At 47.2% G+C, this 18788-nt stretch overlaps 1 protein-coding gene across 1 annotated transcript in view; it reads left to right on the forward strand.

Moving 5' to 3' along the window:
• The window catches only part of LOC149441362 (protein mono-ADP-ribosyltransferase PARP14-like), an 87710-nt gene that overhangs the window by 17104 nt on the left and 51818 nt on the right, over window positions 1–18788 (forward strand). Inside the window, exons 4-6 of the mRNA XM_089657428.1 lie at window positions 2518–2727; window positions 8333–8563; window positions 14703–16990. Of these exons, the coding sequence (XP_089513554.1) occupies window positions 2518–2727; window positions 8333–8563; window positions 14703–16990 (2729 nt within the window). The remainder of the gene's footprint in view (window positions 1–2517; window positions 2728–8332; window positions 8564–14702; window positions 16991–18788) is intronic.

The following is an 18788-nucleotide window of genomic DNA, read 5'->3' on the forward strand; positions in this document are numbered from 1 at the left end:
AGTGAATATGGTTGCTATATAAATTGACGAAGATCATGGTTGTTGGTGAGGCCTGATAGTGGTCATGGTTGTTGAAGGGGCCTGATAGTGGTCATGGTTGTTTGTGAGGCCTGATAATGGTCATGGTTGTTGGTGAGGCCCGATAGTGGTCATGGTTGTTGAAGGGGCCTGATAGTGGTCATGGTTGTTTGTGAGGCCTGATAATGGTCATGGTTGTTGGTGAGGCCTGATAGCGGTCATGGTTGTTGGTGGGGCCTGATAGTGGTCATGGTTGTTGGTGAGGCCTGATAGTGGTCATGGTTGTTGGTGGGGCCTGATAGTGGTCATGGTTGTTGGTGAGGCCTGATAGTGGTCATGGTTGTTGGTGGGGCCTGATAGTGGTCATGGTTGTTGGTGAGGCCTGATAGTGGTCATGGTTGTTGGTGGGGCCTGATAGTGGTCATGGTTGTTGGTGAGGCCTGATAGTGGTCATGGTTGTTGGTGAGGCCTGATAGTGGTCATGGTTGTTGAAGGGGCCTGATAGTGGTCATGGTTGTTGAAGGGGCCTGATAGCGGTCATGGTTGTTGGTGAGGCCTGATAGTGGTCATGGTTGTTGAAGGGGCCTGATAGTGGTCATGGTTGTTGGTGAGGCTTGATAGTGGTCATGGTTGTTGGTGAGGCCTGATAGTGGTCATGGTTGTTGGTGAGGCCTGATAGTGGTCATGGTTGTTGGTTAGGCCTGATAGTGGTCATGGTTGGAGGTGAGGCTTGATAGTGGTCATGGTTGTTGGTGAGGCCTGATAGTGGTCATGGTTGTTGGTGAGGCCTGATAGTGGTCATAGTTGTTGGTGAGGCCTGATAGTGGTCATGGTTGTTGATGAGGCCTGATAGTGGTCATGGTTGTTGGTGAGGCCTGATAGTCATCATGGTTGTTGGTGAGGCCTGATAGTCGTCATGGTTGTTGGTGAGGCCTGATAGTCGTCACGGTTGTTGGTGAGGCCTGATAGTGGTCATGGTTGTTAGTGAGGCCTTATAGTCATCATGGTTGTTGGTGAGGCCTGATAGTGGTCATGGTTGTTGAAGGGGCTTGATAGTGGTCATGGTAGTTGGTGAGGCCTGATAGTGGTCATGATTGTTGGTGAGGCCTGATAGTGGTCATGATTGTTGGTGAGGCCTGATAGTGGTCATGGTTGTTTGTGAGGCCTGGTAGTGGTCATGGTTGTTGGTGAGGCCTGATAGTGGTCATGGTTGTTGGTGGGGCCTGATAGTCGTCATGATTGTTGGTGAGGCCTGATAGTGGTCATGGTTGTTTGTGAGGCCTGGTAGTGGTCATGGTTGTTGGTGAGGCCTGATAGTGGTCATGATTGTTGGTGAGGCCTGATAGTGGTCATGGTTGTTTGTGAGGCCTGGTAGTGGTCATGGTTGTTGGTGAGGCCTGATAGTGGTCATGGTTGTTGAAGGGGCCTGATAGCGGTCATGGTTGTTGGTGAGGCCTGATAGTGGTCATGGTTGTTGAAGGGGCCTGATAGTGGTCATGGTTGTTGGTGAGGCTTGATAGTGGTCATGGTTGTTGGTGAGGCCTGATAGTGGTCATGGTTGTTGGTGAGGCCTGATAGTGGTCATGGTTGTTGGTTAGGCCTGATAGTGGTCATGGTTGGAGGTGAGGCTTGATAGTGGTCATGGTTGTTGGTGAGGCCTGATAGTGGTCATGGTTGTTGGTGAGGCCTGATAGTGGTCATAGTTGTTGGTGAGGCCTGATAGTGGTCATGGTTGTTGATGAGGCCTGATAGTGGTCATGGTTGTTGGTGAGGCCTGATAGTCATCATGGTTGTTGGTGAGGCCTGATAGTCGTCATGGTTGTTGGTGAGGCCTGATAGTCGTCATGGTTGTTGGTGAGGCCTGATAGTGGTCATGGTTGTTAGTGAGGCCTTATAGTCGTCATGGTTGTTGGTGAGGCCTGATAGTGGTCATGGTTGTTGAAGGGGCTTGATAGTGGTCATGGTAGTTGGTGAGGCCTGATAGTGGTCATGATTGTTGGTGAGGCCTGATAGTGGTCATGATTGTTGGTGAGGCCTGATAGTGGTCATGGTTGTTTGTGAGGCCTGGTAGTGGTCATGGTTGTTGGTGAGGCCTGATAGTGGTCATGGTTGTTGGTGGGGCCTGATAGTCGTCATGATTGTTGGTGAGGCCTGATAGTGGTCATGGTTGTTTGTGAGGCCTGGTAGTGGTCATGGTTGTTGGTGAGGCCTGATAGTGGTCATGATTGTTGGTGAGGCCTGATAGTGGTCATGGTTGTTTGTGAGGCCTGGTAGTGGTCATGGTTGTTGGTGAGGCCTGATAGTGGTCATGGTTGTTGAAGGGGCCTGATGGAGGTCAAAATAATAAACTATAAGACAGAATTCACAATGGCTAAAGGAGATGACGGTCACATTGATCAGAGGGAGTTTTAACTCGATATCTGTATCGGTAGTATGACATTTTACATACTGACCGGAGATAAAAAAATCAGCTTAATGTTTTCCTCTTTAATTTAACAGCTGCTGAGTCTCCGGGAAAGCAATCCCAGCCCGCTACACAGGACCCCCAAACCACTCTGATCATGATAGAGAACCTCCAGGACAGCTGCACTCCGGAACTGTTAAACCTTGTGCTGGAGAATATCAGTGGTAAGAGTGAGGAGAACGACTTCAAGGTGGAGAGGATTCCAGAGAAACAATGTGCTGTCATCACCTTCCTGTGTGATATCGGTGAGAACCAACCCAAAACCCTTCCCTTATGATGTAATATGAAGGTATATCAATACGAGGGCAATAAATGTCTGTAATTGGATCTTAACCCCGTCACTCCTGAGGGTAAAACAAATCTAAATGCCTAAGCACAATTCTGCAACGTTGACCTGTGTTGGTAAAACCGTCCGTGTCATCACAACGACTTTGTACATTGAGGTTCATTATACCAGGACAAATTGGGCTTTCATTTGGTGGGAAATGGAAATGGATATCTCCTGATTTTTTTTTTTATTATCAAAGGAAAACTGGTCCAAAATAGTAAAAAAAAATATTTTTTTTATTTATTTAGCTGTGTATTTCTTGTTTCTTTTTTTTAAATCCTGACCTTTGACCCTGACCTTGACCCAAACACTAACCCTTGCACTGAACTAGATCAAACCTTGATCTAGGTATTTTTCTTTATTTTTTCTTTTATTTTTTAATATTTATTTATTTATCTTTTTTTTTTTCTTTTTTTTTTTTACAAACATTTTTTTTCTCTCTATGCCAGAAGTTAGAGAGATACAATGTATAATATAATGTATATAATGATACAATGTATAATATAATGTATATAATGATACAATGTATAATATAATGTATATAATGATACAATGTATAATATAATGTATATAATGATACAATGTATAATATAATGTATATAATGATACAATGTATCTCTTCTCCATTCATAGAGAGAGAAAAAAACAAGGGGGCCGGACTGTAAAGTGACTGATATCTCTGATAGCCTATCAGAGGCTATCACAGCGATCATGTGACCCGGAATCGGGAGTCCCGGGTCTCAATCGTTAGAACGGGACCCGGGGCTCTCAGTGACACCAAGCGGCGCGCTCTCAGCACAAAGACAGGTACACAAATATGTGGCACGGAAAAAAGCCCAGTTTCGCGAGGCCGCATATTTGTGTGACGTCGGCGTCAAGGGGTTAAAAAACAATTTGATTTTATTGCGGTTCTCAATGTGTTTTATTTTTCTATTTATAATCAAACAGTTCTTCGTTGTATTCCGCTGTTTATGCCTAGAACCGTAGACGTACTAAAAAAAAAAATGAACTCCGAGCTCAATAGTTTCAGAACAATTCTTTGCTAAGGTACCCAAAGTCCTGAGATGCCAGTTCCCGGTCCTAGTCCTGGGGGCCTAGAGTCACCCCCTGGGTGGGACTTCTCAGGACACGTCTGCTATGGACAGTTATTTCTAGTACCAGGACTATGATGGCTAAAAGGTGCCAACTGAAAAAATACAATGAAATAATATGGAGGAAAACCAACGAAGTAACTTGAATCAGCTAATGTAAATCATTCATCAATCAGCTGTACGAAAACATAAAGATAGAATACTTCGGTCACAATGGATATATACAGTTTGTTTTGTTTTTGTTCGGCCAGCTTGTAAGCTAAGGCTTGGGAAAGGCATGTGGTCTAAATCCACTTCATTCTCAACTCTTGGGGTTTATTTACTAAAGCCGGAGGGTGCAAAATCAGGTCCACTTCTGCACAGAAACCAATCAGCTTCCAGGTTGTATTGCCAAAGCTTAATTGAACAAACTGAAGTCAGAAGCTGATTGGCTGCGCCAGATTCTGATGGCTCCAGTTTTAGTAAATCGACCCCCTTGCGTCCATTCTACATGGCTGGAACTGGCCTCCATAAGTGGGTTGGTGGGCTTCCGCTGTACATACAGTTTTGCTCAAAAGTTTGCCTCCCCCGGCAAAAATCAGGACATTTTGGCATTGAGGATGCAAATCTGATCGATCGTGCCAAGAACTGTCTTTTAGTGAAGGATAGTGATGATATGAAGCCATTTATGATCACATAGTTGTTTGGCTCCTTTTTGAATCCTAATGATTACAGAAATCCTTCAAATGGCCCAGATCAGAAGTCTCTCTCCCCTCCCCCGGATCAGAAGTCTCCCTCCCCTCCCCCGGATCAGAAGTCTCTCTCCCCTCCCCCGGATCAGAAGTCTCTCTCCCCTCCCCCGGATCAGAAGTCTCCGCCCCCTGGAATGTTGGGCCTTGGTACAGGCACACAAGGTGACACATACAGGGTACAATGCCAATTAAAGGTTAATGTCCCACATCTGTGCCTTTTTAAATTGCAGTCAGTGTATAAATAGTCGGTGAATTTGTTCGCTCTCACATGGAGGCACTGAGCAGGCTAGATACTGAGCCATGGGGAGCAGAAAAGAACTGTCAAAAGACCTGCGTAACAAGGTGATGGAACTTTAGAAAGAAGGAAAAGGACATAAAAAGATATCAAAATCCTTGAATATGCCGGTCAGTTCTGTTCAATCACTTATTAGGAAGTGGAAAGTTTGGGGATCTCTTGATACCAAGCCAAGGTCAGGTAGAGCAAAAAAGAAAAAAAAAGCCACAGGTCACCTCAGAAGAAATACAGGCTGCTCTGGAAAAAGACGGCGTGGTTGTTTTGAAGGAGCACAATATAATGGTATTTGAACAAAAATGAGCTGCATGGTGGAGTTGCCAGAAAGAAGCTTTTACCGCGCCAATGACTCAAAAAAAGTCCGGTTACAATATGGCAGCCACAGGGCCATCTGGGACAGTGACAACATGGTGGAGTTATGTTAATATAAACCCCACCCCACTCCCCTGATGCCCGCCCTGCCCTCCTGTCCCTGAGCCATATATGGTCAGAGGGAGGGGGAAAAAGGAGGTGATTAGAGACTTGTAACCCCACCTTCTGTCACTGAGCCAACTATGCCCTCCTGTTCCCGAGCCTTACACCTGTCAGTGGGAGGGGTAAAGAGGGCCTGTCATGGGGGAGGGGATTAGAGACTGGCAACCGTGCCCCCTGACACTGAGCCCATCCCAACCTCCTGTTCCTGAGCCATATACCAGTCAGTGGAGGGGGAACCTGTCATGGGGGAAGGGAATCCAGAGGAGGTTAAATTACAAGCCCAGAGGAGGGGGGAAGGGCAGAGAAGCTCATGAGGTGCAATAAAGTTTTAATTACACCTGGTAGCTAACTATGACTGACTTCCAAGGGTAGGACGGTGGGGAACAGTGGACTGAATGGGGGTGTATTATTACCCCATAATACTCTGTACATGTCCCCCACATATGACAATAGAGTTTATATGTGACCAAGGGCGTAACTACAGGGGTTGCAATTGTGACCTGACCCCATGCTCCAGGGAGCCCAGGCAGAGCCCCTGCACACATGGATAGGACGTGCGGTGGGGGCAGCATATAGAGGAACCAATCCCCTCCATTTTCCTCCTGCAACCACTGAATGCCTGCTTCCCCTCCTTTCCATCCCACAGGTATTCGGCAGCTACAGGAGGAACATGGGGGCATTGGCTCCTCTATATGTTGCCCTCACCACCCCTCCTATCCAGGTCCTATATATCCAGAATACTGTAGATTTGTGTAAGACTGTAAGCTGTTGTGCTGCACCGCAGGCTAGCCCATCCCGTACCCCCATACACTGATTGCTGATCTGTAGGGTAATAACAGGTAAGGGGTGGCAGCTTAGTTGTGCCCCCCAGTAGGTAAATTACTGCACCTTCTACCTTCATCCACCAGGAGGCGCCGTGCTGTGCAGCACAAGGGTCTCAGCCAGGCTGGGTGGATGTAAATTTATTGTATGTTCTCAGCATTTGTGGTTGTGTTTATTTGCCACATCTAAGTAACATTCTGTTGTGGTAAAAGCTGGTGTTGGGGTTGTTTCCTCGTTCGTGACGTCACTGTATCCTGGGGAGCCCCCCCCGGTACACAGCTTACACATTCACTGTATCCTGGGGAGCCCCCCCCCCCGGTACACGGCTTACACATTCACTGTATCCTGGGGAGCCCACCCCGGTACACGGCTTACACATTCACTGTATCCTGGGGAGCCCACCCCGGTACACGGCTTACACATTCACTGTATCCTGGGGAGCCCACCCCGGTACACAGCTTACACATTCACTGTATCCTGGGGAGCCCACCCTGGAACACGGCTTACACATTCACTGTATCCTGGGGAGCCCACCCCGGTACACGGCTTACACATTCACTGTATCCTGGGGAGCCCACCCCGGTACACGGCTTACACATTCACTGTATCCTGGGGAGCCCACCCCGGTACACGGCTTACACATTCACTGTATCCTGGGGAGCCCACCCCGGTACACGGCTTACACATTCACTGTATCCTGGGGAGCCCACCCCGGTACACGGCTTACACATTCACTGTATCCTGGGGAGCCCACCCCGGTACACGGCTTACACATTCACTGTATCCTGGGGAGCCCACCCCGGTACACGGCTTACACATTCACTGTATCCTGGGGAGCCCACCCCGGTACACGGCTTACACATTCACTGTATCCTGGGGAGCCCACCCCGGTACACGGCTTACACATTCACTGTATCCTGGGGAGCCCACCCTGGAACACGGCTTACACATTCACTGTATCCTGGGGAGCCCACCCTGGAACACGGCTTACACATTCACTGTATCCTGGGGAGCCCACCCCGGTACACGGCTTACACATTCACTGTATCCTGGGGAGCCCACCCCGGTACACAGCTTACACATTCACTGTATCCTGGGGAGCCCACCCCGGTACACGGCTTACACATTCACTGTATCCTGGGGAGCCCACCCCGGTACACGGCTTACACATTCACTGTATCCTGGGGAGCCCCCCCTGGAACACGGCTTACACATTCACTGTATCCTGGGGAGCCCACCCCGGTACACGGCTTACACATTCACTGTATCCTGGGGAGCCCACCCTGGAACACGGCTTACACATTCACTGTATCCTGGGGAGCCCACCCCGGTACACGGCTTACACATTCACTGTATCCTGGGGAGCCCACCCCGGTACACGGCTTACACATTCACTGTATCCTGGGGAGCCCACCCCGGTACACGGCTTACACATTCACTGTATCCTGGGGAGCCCACCCCGGTACACGGCTTACACATTCACTGTATCCTGGGGAGCCCACCCTGGAACACGGCTTACACATTCACTGTATCCTGGGGAGCCCACCCCGGTACACGGCTTACACATTCACTGTATCCTGGGGAGCCCACCCCGGTACACGGCTTACACATTCACTGTATCTTGGGGAGCCCACCCCGGTACACGGCTTACACATTCACTGTATCCTGGGGAGCCCACCCTGGAACACGGCTTACACATTCACTGTATCCTGGGGAGCCCACCCCGGTACACGGCTTACACATTCACTGTATCCTGGGGAGCCCACCCTGGAACACGGCTTACACATTCACTGTATCCTGGGGAGCCCACCCCGGTACACGGCTTACACATTCACTGTATCCTGGGGAGCCCACCCCGGTACACGGCTTACACATTCACTGTATCCTGGGGAGCCCCCCCCCAGTACAGGGCTTACACATTCACTGTATCCTGGGGAGCCCCCCCCCCCCCAGTACAGGGCTTACACGGGGCCCGGTTCCGTTACACCAATAGAAAAGCAGAATACAAAATTCAAGATAGAGGAAGCAGCATCGCCAATATACGATGTATCCTGCTCAGCACTCAGGTTCATTTATCGGTCGATCAACCAATTTTGTTTTTTTTTTTACCAGATATTTCAAAAATTGCTGAAAACCTTTCAAGAAACCGCAAATTCCAGAAATATAAAGTGAAGCCTCTGGAAGAAACAAGATCGATCAGGGTTGAAGGTCTCCCCCCCAACACAGCTGAGGACTACATCAGCCTGTATTTTGAGAACCCGAAGCATGGCGTTCCTGGAAGTACGGAGGACATTGTCATTCTCGACAAGGGCGCCGCAGTGGTGACGTTCTCCACCGTGGAAGGTAAGTCGCGTTTCATGCCGGACAGCACCGGGTGCTCTGATTCCAGGACTGCACACATACCCGGGATGGAGATGATTGGCCATTGATGATCATGAATTATAATGAATCTTTCTGAAGATCTCCGGCTAAAACAAAGCATTTCTCTATCAATTCCCCATATTAGTCCCCCCCAAAAAATAAATCGCATTATTGTATGATGTCATTTCATATGTGACGTCATTTAGGTAAGACGTAGCGGAAGTCGCACACTAATTACAAGAGACATTCATTTCTGGTATTTAGCAACAACGTATCAGTTTTACATCCCAGACTCCTTCACTAAAGGGAACTGCAACCAGCTCCCCCATAACAAATATTAATAATCAAAGGTACGGGGGGTTGGATGCAATAATGCATGATCTAGAGCAGCGGTCTCCAACCTGAGGCCCTTTGCCTGCCTTTATCTGGCCCTTGGGACACTATTCCATCTACTGCCACCAATGATGGGCCACTATTCCATCTACTGCCACCAATGATGAGGCACTATTCCACTGACACCAATGATGAGGCACTATTCCTCCCACTGATACTAATGATGGGGCACTATTCCTCCCACTGACACCCATGATGGGGCACTATTCCTCCCACTGACACCAATGATGGGGCACTATTCCTCCCACTGACACCAATGATGGGGCACTATTCCTCCCACTGACACCAATGATGGGGCACTATTCCTCCCACTGACACCAATGATGGGGCGCTATTCCTCACACTGACACCAATGATGGGGCGCTATTCCTCCCACTGACACCAATGATGGGGCGCTATTCCTCCCACTGACACCAATGATGGGGCACTATTCCTCCCACTGACACCAATGATGGGGCACTATTCCTCCCACTGACACCAATGATGGGGCACTATTCCTCCCACTGACACCAATGATGGGGCACTATTCCTCCCACTGACACCAATGATGGGCCACTATTCCTCCCACTGACACCAATGATGGGGCACTATTCCTCCCACTGACACCAATGATGGGGCACTATTCCTCCCACTGACACCAATGATGGGGCACTATTCCTCCCACTGACACCAATGATGGGGCTCTATTCCTCCCACTGACACCAATGATCGGGCACTATTCCTCCCACTGACACCAATGATGGGGCTCTATTCCTCCCACTGACACCAATGATGGGGCACTATTCCTCCCACTGACACCAATAATGGGGCACTATTCCTCCCACTGACACCAATGATGGGGCACTATTCCTCCCACTGACACCAATGATGGGGCACTATTCCTTTTGTTGACACCAATGATGGGGCACTATTCTTCCTACTGACACCATCGATGGGGCACTATTCCTCCCACTGACACCAATGATGGGGCACTATTCCTCCCACTGACACCAATGATGGGGCACTATTCCTCCCACTGACACCAATGATGGGGCACTATTCCTCCCACTGACACCAATGATGGGGTACTATTCCTTCCACTGACACCAATGATGGGGCACTATTGCTGCCACTGACACCAATGATGGGGTACTATTCCTTCCACTGACACCAATGATGGGGCACTATTGCTGCCACTGATACCAATGATGGGGCACAATTCCTCTTACTGGCACCAATGATGGGGTACTATTCCTCCCTCTGATTCCAACAATGGAGCACTTTCTACCCACACTGGCCCTATTTTGCCCCCCCTATAGTCTAAAGCACAGTAAACTGGCCCTCTGTTTAAAATGTTTGGAGACTCCTAATCTAGAGGGTCGTTTTGGGCTCACTGGCCATCATCAGTGCAGTGCATGGAAACCATTGCTTCTATGGTGCATCGCTTAATGAGCAATGAGACTGAATACCCAAACAATGCAAGAGGCACCAAAAAGCCTCCACTAAACCAATTAAAACAGCAGATGTCAAAATAAACCTCCCCCACCCATCGCAAATCAAAAAATGACTCCACCCATTATCCTAAAATGAAGAGTAAGCCCCCCCCTGCACTTTTCTAGTTGCGTGTTGGAAGTGGGACATGCTCTCCCCGCCACCCCTTGTACAGACTACTCTCCCTATAAGAAAATGACATTATGGGGGGAATTTATCAAACCTGGAGCAGGCAGAGTCCGGGGCAGCTGTGCATGACAACCAATCAGCTTCTGTATTCAGCTTGTTCGATTAACTCCTCCCCCTCTTGAGGATTTATAACCCCCCCCCCCCATCATCAGACCATGTTTTGCGTTACGGCACTGCGTTACTTTAACCGACAATTGCGCGGTCATGCGATGCTGCACCCAAATTAAATTTATTTCTTTTTTTCCTCCACAAATGGAACTTTCTTTCGATGGTATTGGATTGGCCTGTGCGGTTTTAATTTTTTGCGCTATAAACAAAAAAAGACTGACAATTTCAAGAAAAAAACAACATTTTTGACTTTTTGCTATTAAACACGTCCAGTAAAAAAAAAAAAAAGATTAAATCAAATTTCGGCCAAATGTATTCCGCTCCGTGTCTTTGCTAAAAAAATTCCAATACGTGTAAATTAATTGGTTTACATGAAAGTTATGTTTACAAATGGCGAGATAGATACGGGGATTTTTTTTTCAAGTTTCTACTAGTAATGGCGGCGATCAGCGACTTATAGCGGGACTGTGGCGGGCATTCTGACACTGGGGGGGTGGGGGAACTGACTTGGTGTCACTGACATCCCCAGTGACACCAATACAGTGATCAGTGCTAATAAAAAGCACCGACACTGTACTAATGGCACTGGACAGGAAGGGGTTAACATGAGGGGCGATCAAAGGGTTACCTGTGTGCTGTGTGCTTCACTGTACGCATGCTGCTATGCAGAGCTGTACAAAGCAGTGTGCAGGAGCTGACAGGGGAGAGATCTGTGTTGTTTATACACAGGTCTCTCCCCCTTCGATCTGGTGATTGACAGCCGAGGCTGCGAATGGCAGCACGGGTAGGGCTCGCGTGGTGCGCACACGCCACGTGGATAAGTGCTGGGAGGGGAACTTTGGTGGGAGTGGATTTTTGCTATAAAGGGTATCCTTGGAAAAGGGGAGAGCAGATTTGTGCTGGAAGGGGGGATCTGGGGGGGGGGGATTTGTGCTAGGAGGAGGGGGGGATTGAGGGAAGAGGATTTGTGTTAAGAGGAGGGATTGGGGGAGAAGATTTGTGCTGGGAAGAGAGACTGGGGGTATAAGTGTTACGAGGGATGGGGGGGGGGGGTAGGAATTGTGCTAGGAAGGGTAATCTTAGGAAAGAGGGGTTCAGATTTGTGCTGGAAGGGGAGATTTGGGAGGGGGGTGAGGATTTGTGCTAGGAGGAGGGATTGGGGGAGAGTATTTATGCAAGGAGGATGGATTGGGGGAGAGGATTTGTACTAGGAGGAGGGATTGGTGGAGAAGATTTGTGCTAGGAGGAGGGACTGGGGGAGAAGATTTGTGCTAGGAGGAGGGACTGGGGGAGAAGATTTGTGCTAGGAGGATGGATTGGGGGAGAGGATTTGTACTAGGAGGATGGATTGGGGGAGAGGATTTATACTAGGAGGAGGGACTGAGGGGATATGTGTTATGAGGAGGGATGGAGGTAGGAATTATGCTAGGAATGGTAATCTTGGGAAAGAGAGGTGAAGATTTGTGCTGGAAGGGCAGATTTGGGGGGATGGGGAGAGGATTTGTGCTAGGAGAACGGATTGGGGGAGAAGATTTGTTCTAGGAGAAGGGATTGGGGGGGATAAGTGTTATGAGGAGGGATTGGGGGGTAGGAGTTGTGCTATGAAGGGTATTCTTGGGAAAGGGGGGTGAAGATTTGTACTGCAAGGGGAGATTGGGGGGGGGGGGGAATTTGTTCTAGAAGAATGGATTGAGGGAGAAGATTTGTTTTAGGAGGAGGGATTGGGGGGGGGATATGTGTTATGAGGAGGAATGGGGGGTAGGAATTGTGCTAGGAAGTTTAATCTTGGAAAAGGGGAGAGCAGATTTGTGCTAGTAGGGGGGGGGGGGGTTGAGGGAAGAGAATTTGTGCTAGGAGGAGGGATTGGGGGGATATGTGTTAACGAGGACGGATGGGGGGTAGGAATTGTTCTAAGAAGGATAATCTTAAAAAAATGGGGGTGAAGATTTGTGCTGGAAAGGGAGATTTGGGGTGGGGGTGGGGAGAGAATTTGTGCTAGGAGGAGGGATTGGGACAATGATTTGTGCTAGGAGGAGGGACTGGGGGGATATGTGTTATGAGGAGCGATGGGGGGTAGGAATTGTGCTAGGAAGGGTAGTCTTGGGAAAGGGAGGTGAAGATTTGTGCTGGAAGGGGAGATTTGTGAGGGGGAGAGGATTTGTGCTAGGAGAAGGGATTGGGGAGAAAATTTGTGCTAAGAGGAGGGATGGGGGGTAGGAATTATGCTAGGAAGGGTAATCTTGGGAAAGGGCGAGGGGGGGGGGTGAAGATTTGTGCTGGAAGGGGAGAGATTTGGGGGGGTGGGGAGAGGATTTGTGCTAGGAGAACGGATTGGGGAGAAGATTTGCTCTAGGAGGAGAGATTGGGAGATTATGTGTTACGAGGAGGGATGGGGGTAGGAACTGTGCTAAGAAGGGAAATCTTGGAAAAGGGGAGGGCAGATTTGTGCTGGAAGGGAATATCTGGGAAGGTGGGGGGGGAACTTGTGCTAGGAGGAAGGATTGGGGGAAGAGAAATTGTGCTAGAAAGAGGGACTGGGGGGATATGTGTTATGAGGAGGGATGGGGGTAGGAATTTTGCTAGGAAGGGTTGGAAGAGGGAAGAGCAGATTTGTGCTGTAAGGGGAGATTTTTTTTTTTTTGGGGCGGGGGTATTTGTGCTAGGAGAAGGGATTGGGGGAGCAGATTTGTTCTAGGAGGAGGGATTGAGGGGGTATGTGTTACGAGGAGGGACGGGGGTAGAAATTGTGCTAGGAAGGGTAGTCTTGGGAAAGGGGGGTGAAGATTTGTGCTGGAAGGGGAAATTTGGGGGGGGGGATTTGTGCTAGGAGGGGAGGATTGAAGGAAGAGGATTTGTGCTATAAGGGGAGATTGGGGGAGAAGATTTGTGCTGGGAGGAGAGACTGGGGGAATATGTGTTGCAAGGAGGAATGGGGGTAGAGATTGTGCTAGGAAGGGTAATCTTGGGAAAGGGGTGTGCAGATTTGTGCTGGAAGGGAGATTTATTTGGGAGGGGGGAAGAATTTATGCTAGGAGAAGAGATGGGGATATAATATGTGTGCTAAGAGGAGGGATTGGGGGGAATATATGCTAGGAGGAGGGATGGGGGGGATTTGTTCTAGAAGGAGCGATTCAAGTGGTGGGGGGGGGGGAGAATCTGCGCTAGGAAAGGTAATCTGGGGAAAGGGGGTGGGGATTTGCACTAGGAGGGGAGAATTGGGCTAGAGGATTTGTGCGATGAGGGGAGTTTTTTTTGGGTAGGGATTTGTTCCTGGAGGGAGAGATGGAGGGGGGAGTTGGGAGAGGGGATTGGCAGGCAAGATTTGTGCTGGGAAGAACGGAACTCATTACATTTTCTTGTTTGGGGAAAATCTTGACTTGTATAGGAAATTTAGGCCTAAGGGGTTGAGCACGCGGTTTGTCATCTCCATCACTGGGCACTAGATGATCTTCTCCCGGCTCGGGTTACGATAACAAGTTAAATGAATTTGAAATAACTCGTTAAACAAGGAAATACCACCAACCTATAGAAAGATTATTTGTGGAAAACTGAATGCAAGATCGATGTGTGGCATGAATAGAATAGAATATGAATAGAATATATTATAGAATAGAATAGGAATATATGATAGAGTAGAATAGAATATAAATAGAATATATTAGAGAATAGAATAGAATATGAATAGAATATATTATAGAATAGAATAGAACAGGAATATAGAATAGAATATGAATAGAATATATTAGAGAATAGAATATGAATAGAATATATTATAGAATATGAATAGAATATTGGTGAATAGATTTAACAATGGTAGACAGAAACAGACCCACATTCCTCAAACTCCTCCATTCATGATAACATTCAGGTTTGTTAGTACAATTGTAACCCTAAGAAGTATTCCTGGTTTTCCAGCGATGAGATTCTGATGACTCCTCTTCTTCCTCTGTGTTCTCTGCAGCTGCTAGGAAAGTTCTGGGGAAGAAGCATCAGCTGAATAAGAAGGAAATATCTGTTTATCCGTATTATCCGGAACTGGAGATGGTGCTTTATGGAGACGAAAGACCTCAAATACAACCACCAGAGCCGCTCACCTTCCCCGTAAGTCCGTACGTTTTGGAAGTCATCCTCGTGAACGACCAGTTCAAAGAAGGCATGGAAAAAGCAATGAGGACTCATACATGTGAGATCAAATGGCCAGATCTACTCTGCCCCAACCCCGTCATCACATTGTGCTTTCCTGAGGCCAAGTCTACTGATCCCGGGACATTGGCGAAGCTGGTACCAACATGGAAAGACAATGTCCATACAGAGTTCTCACGCCTCATATCAAAGTACAAAGTCAAAGAATATAAAATGGATCAGTCGGTCTGGAACGCTGTTAAAGAACATGCCAGCAGCTCCACATATAACGGAGTTCTTCTCAAACCCGAGTTGGATTCAGGTCAAGTCTTCTTAGCGGGAATGGTAAAGGACGTTACCAGGATTGATCCCACATTCACACAACTGGTAGAGGAAACCTCTAAAGAGGTGGCAAGAAAGAGCCAAACCAAGACTGAGACTTTTCCCATGTCTCCAGCCCTCTATCAGATTATGTGTAACAGCGGCCTGAAGAAGAAGATCCTGGACCAAGTTCCAGAGCTGAGGATTGACTATGACGCGCAAAGAAAGGCGATCCTACTATCCGGACTAATGGAAGAAGTACTCACCGCCAAATGTGAGCTATTCAAGATCAAACAAGAAATGAAAAGTAAATCCATCCAGATGAACCCGCACCTCGTCCAGTTCCTGATGTCCACCGATAATGAGGAGCTGTCCTCTCTGCTCTTTGTACGTCACAACATCAACGCAATGCTTGAAATTGAGGATGGCGCTGTTCAACTGACGGCCTGCTCAAAGAAAGACTTCACAGATGCCGAGGAACAGATGAACCAAGAACTCATTTGTAGAGACGTTTCAGTTGAAGAAAAGAGTATCCTGACGAGTCCAGAGTGGGGAAGTCTTCATTCACATCTGCTTGAGTCGTACAATATAGAGAAAATCACCGTCCTGATACTGGAATCCTATTCTGGAGAAGAGAACAGTGTGGCCATCGCCGGCCTGTCTTCAAATGTTCAACAATGTTACCAAACAGTCAGTAAATTTCTAGAGGAAAACACTATCATGGAAAAGCTCATTAAAGTCAAATCACTGCTGGTCATGCAGTTCCTCAAAGAAGAGAAGAAACAAGTGTTGGATGACCTGAAGAAAGATAACTTAAGTGTGGTAATCCGTAATAAAAATATACGCTTGAGAGGCCCAAAGACCTACGTAGCTGAAGCCCACTCCCGTATTAGTGATGCCCTGGGTTCCCTCTGCTCTGACACACTGAACATTGATAAACCCGGAGCCAAGAAGTTCTGTTTGGGAAATGAAGACATTTATGTCACTATGGCGAAGAATAAATACAAATGCCTCATACGTTTGCAGAAGGAAGAGGAGGAAGAGATTGAAGAAGATGAACCTGAGGAAGTGGAAGGATCACAATGCCAAGTCAGTCATTCAAATGGAACGGTCATCTCCGTTTATAAAGATGACCTGTGCCGTCACAGAGCCGATGTCATCGTTAACGCAGCCAATGAGGATCTGAAGCACGTTGGTGGTCTGGCATTGGCTTTACTGAAAGCTGCAGGTCCAAAACTACAAGACGATTCTGATCAGATTGTCAGGACAGAAGGACGATTGTCCGCAGGAGAGTCGGTAATAACGGACCCTGGTAGACTGCCATGTAAGCAGGTTATACATACAGTGGGGCCCAAATGGTACTCCGAATCACCTAGAAAGCGGGAGGATCTTCTACAGAAAGCCATAACCAGCAGCTTGGAGCTGGCTGAGGAGTACTTCCATACCTCCATCGCCATCCCAGCCATCAGCTCCGGTATATTTGGTTGTCCTGTAGATCAAAGTGCAGAGAATATTATCAAAGCCGTCAAAAAACACATGGACAACAAACCTAAAGGCAGATCTAGCCTTAAAGAAATTCGTCTGGTGGACAGTAACGTGGATACAGTACGAATCTTTGCCTCCACTTTGAAAAAGGAGTTTGGAGAGAAGGGAGCTGAACCCCCTCCGACAAACAGAGTGAGAAGGATGGAGGAAAGGCCTGAACCCAGGGAGAGAGTCTATGAATCCAAAGTATCTGCTAACCAGCTGGTGACCAAAGAAAACTTCATCATCAAAGTTAGAGAAGGATTAATCCAAGAAGCTTCAGTAAGTATTCAAAACTTTGTGTCTAAATCTCTTTTAAATTTTTGGATGAAGTAAGGAATGTTTAAAATGTGTTTTTGGGTTTTTTTTGTTGTGATTGTCTGGGTCCTTTTAGGAAGAATTCACTTTACTTTCCCTTTGGACCACGTAACACTTTTTGTAGATTGACGTGTAGCAGATACAGCTGGGGGAGCAGGAAAGTTCATTATGGGATGCTTGGATTTATTTATCGGTGCATAGAACCCTGAGTCTTGTGGGCGGGGCTTAGGGGCCCGTGTGGGGGACACTAGAACACTCATCAATTGCCTAGATCAGGGGTGGGCAAACTTTTTGACTTGAGGGCCGCAATGGGTTCATATATTGGACCCGGGGGCCGGACCAAGAGTAGATGAATGATGTGTATGTGTCATCCATAGTAAGTATAGTAATATTCCCCCATATAGTAATTCATCCCCCATAGTAATTCATCCCCCATAGTAATTCATCCCCCATATAGTAATTCATCCCCCATAGTAATTTATCCCCCATATAGTAATTCATCCCCCATATAGTAATTCATCCCCCATAGTAATTCATCCCCCCTAGTAATTCATCCCCCATATAGTAATTCATCCCCCATAGTAATTCATCCCCCATATAGTAATTCATCCCCCATAGTAATTCATCCCCCATATAGTAATTCATCCCCCATAGTAATTCATCCCCCATATAGTAATTCATCCCCCATAGTAATTCATCCCCCATATAGTAATTCATCCCCTATAGTAATTCATCCCCCATATAGTAATTCATCCCCCATAGTAATTCATCCCCCATAGTAATTCATCCCCCATATAGTAATTCATCCCCCATATAGTAATTCATCCCCCATATAGTAATTCATCCCCCATAGTAATTCATCCCCCATATAGTAATTCATCCCCCATAGTAATTCATCCCCCATAGTAATTCATCCCCCATATAGTAATTCATCCCCCATAGTAATTCATCCCCCATAGTAATTCATCCCCCATATAGTAATTCATCCCCCATATAGTAATTCATCACCCATATAGTAATTCATCCCCCATATAGTAATTCATCCCCCATATAGTAATTCATCCCCCATAGTAATTCATCCCCCATAGTAATTCATCCCCCATATAGTAATTCATCCCCCATAGTAATTCATCCCCCATAGTAATTCATCCCCCATATAGTAATTCATCCCCCATAGTAATTCATCCCCCATATAGTAATTCATCCCCCATAGTAATTCATCCCCCATAGTAATTCATCCCCCATATAGTAATTCATCCCCCATAGTAATTCATCCCCCATAGTAATTCATCCCCCATATAGTAATTCATCCCCCATATAGTAATTCATCACCCATATAGTAATTCATCCCCCATATAGTAATTCATCCCCCATATAGTAATTCATCCCCCATAGTAATTCATCCCCCATATAGTAATTCATCCCCCATAGTAATTCATCCCCCCATATAGTAATTCATCCCCCATAGTAATTCATCCCCCATATAGTAATTCATCCCCCATAGTAATTCATCCCCCATATAGTAATTCATCCCCCCTATAGTAATTCATCCCCCATATAGTAATTCATCCCCCATATAGTAATTCATCCCCCATATAGTAATTCATCCCCCCATATAGTAATTCATCCCCCATAGTAATTCATCCCCCATAGTAATTCATCCCCCATATAGTAATTCATCCCCCATAGTAATTCATCCCCCATATAGTAATTCATCCCCCATATAGTAATTCATTCCCCATATTAATTCATCCCCCATATT

This window comes from Staurois parvus, unplaced genomic scaffold, assembly GCF_062004578.1.
Source record: "Staurois parvus isolate SC_StPar_1 unplaced genomic scaffold, SC_StPar_1.0 ptg000999l, whole genome shotgun sequence".
NCBI lineage: Eukaryota > Metazoa > Chordata > Amphibia > Anura > Ranidae > Staurois > Staurois parvus.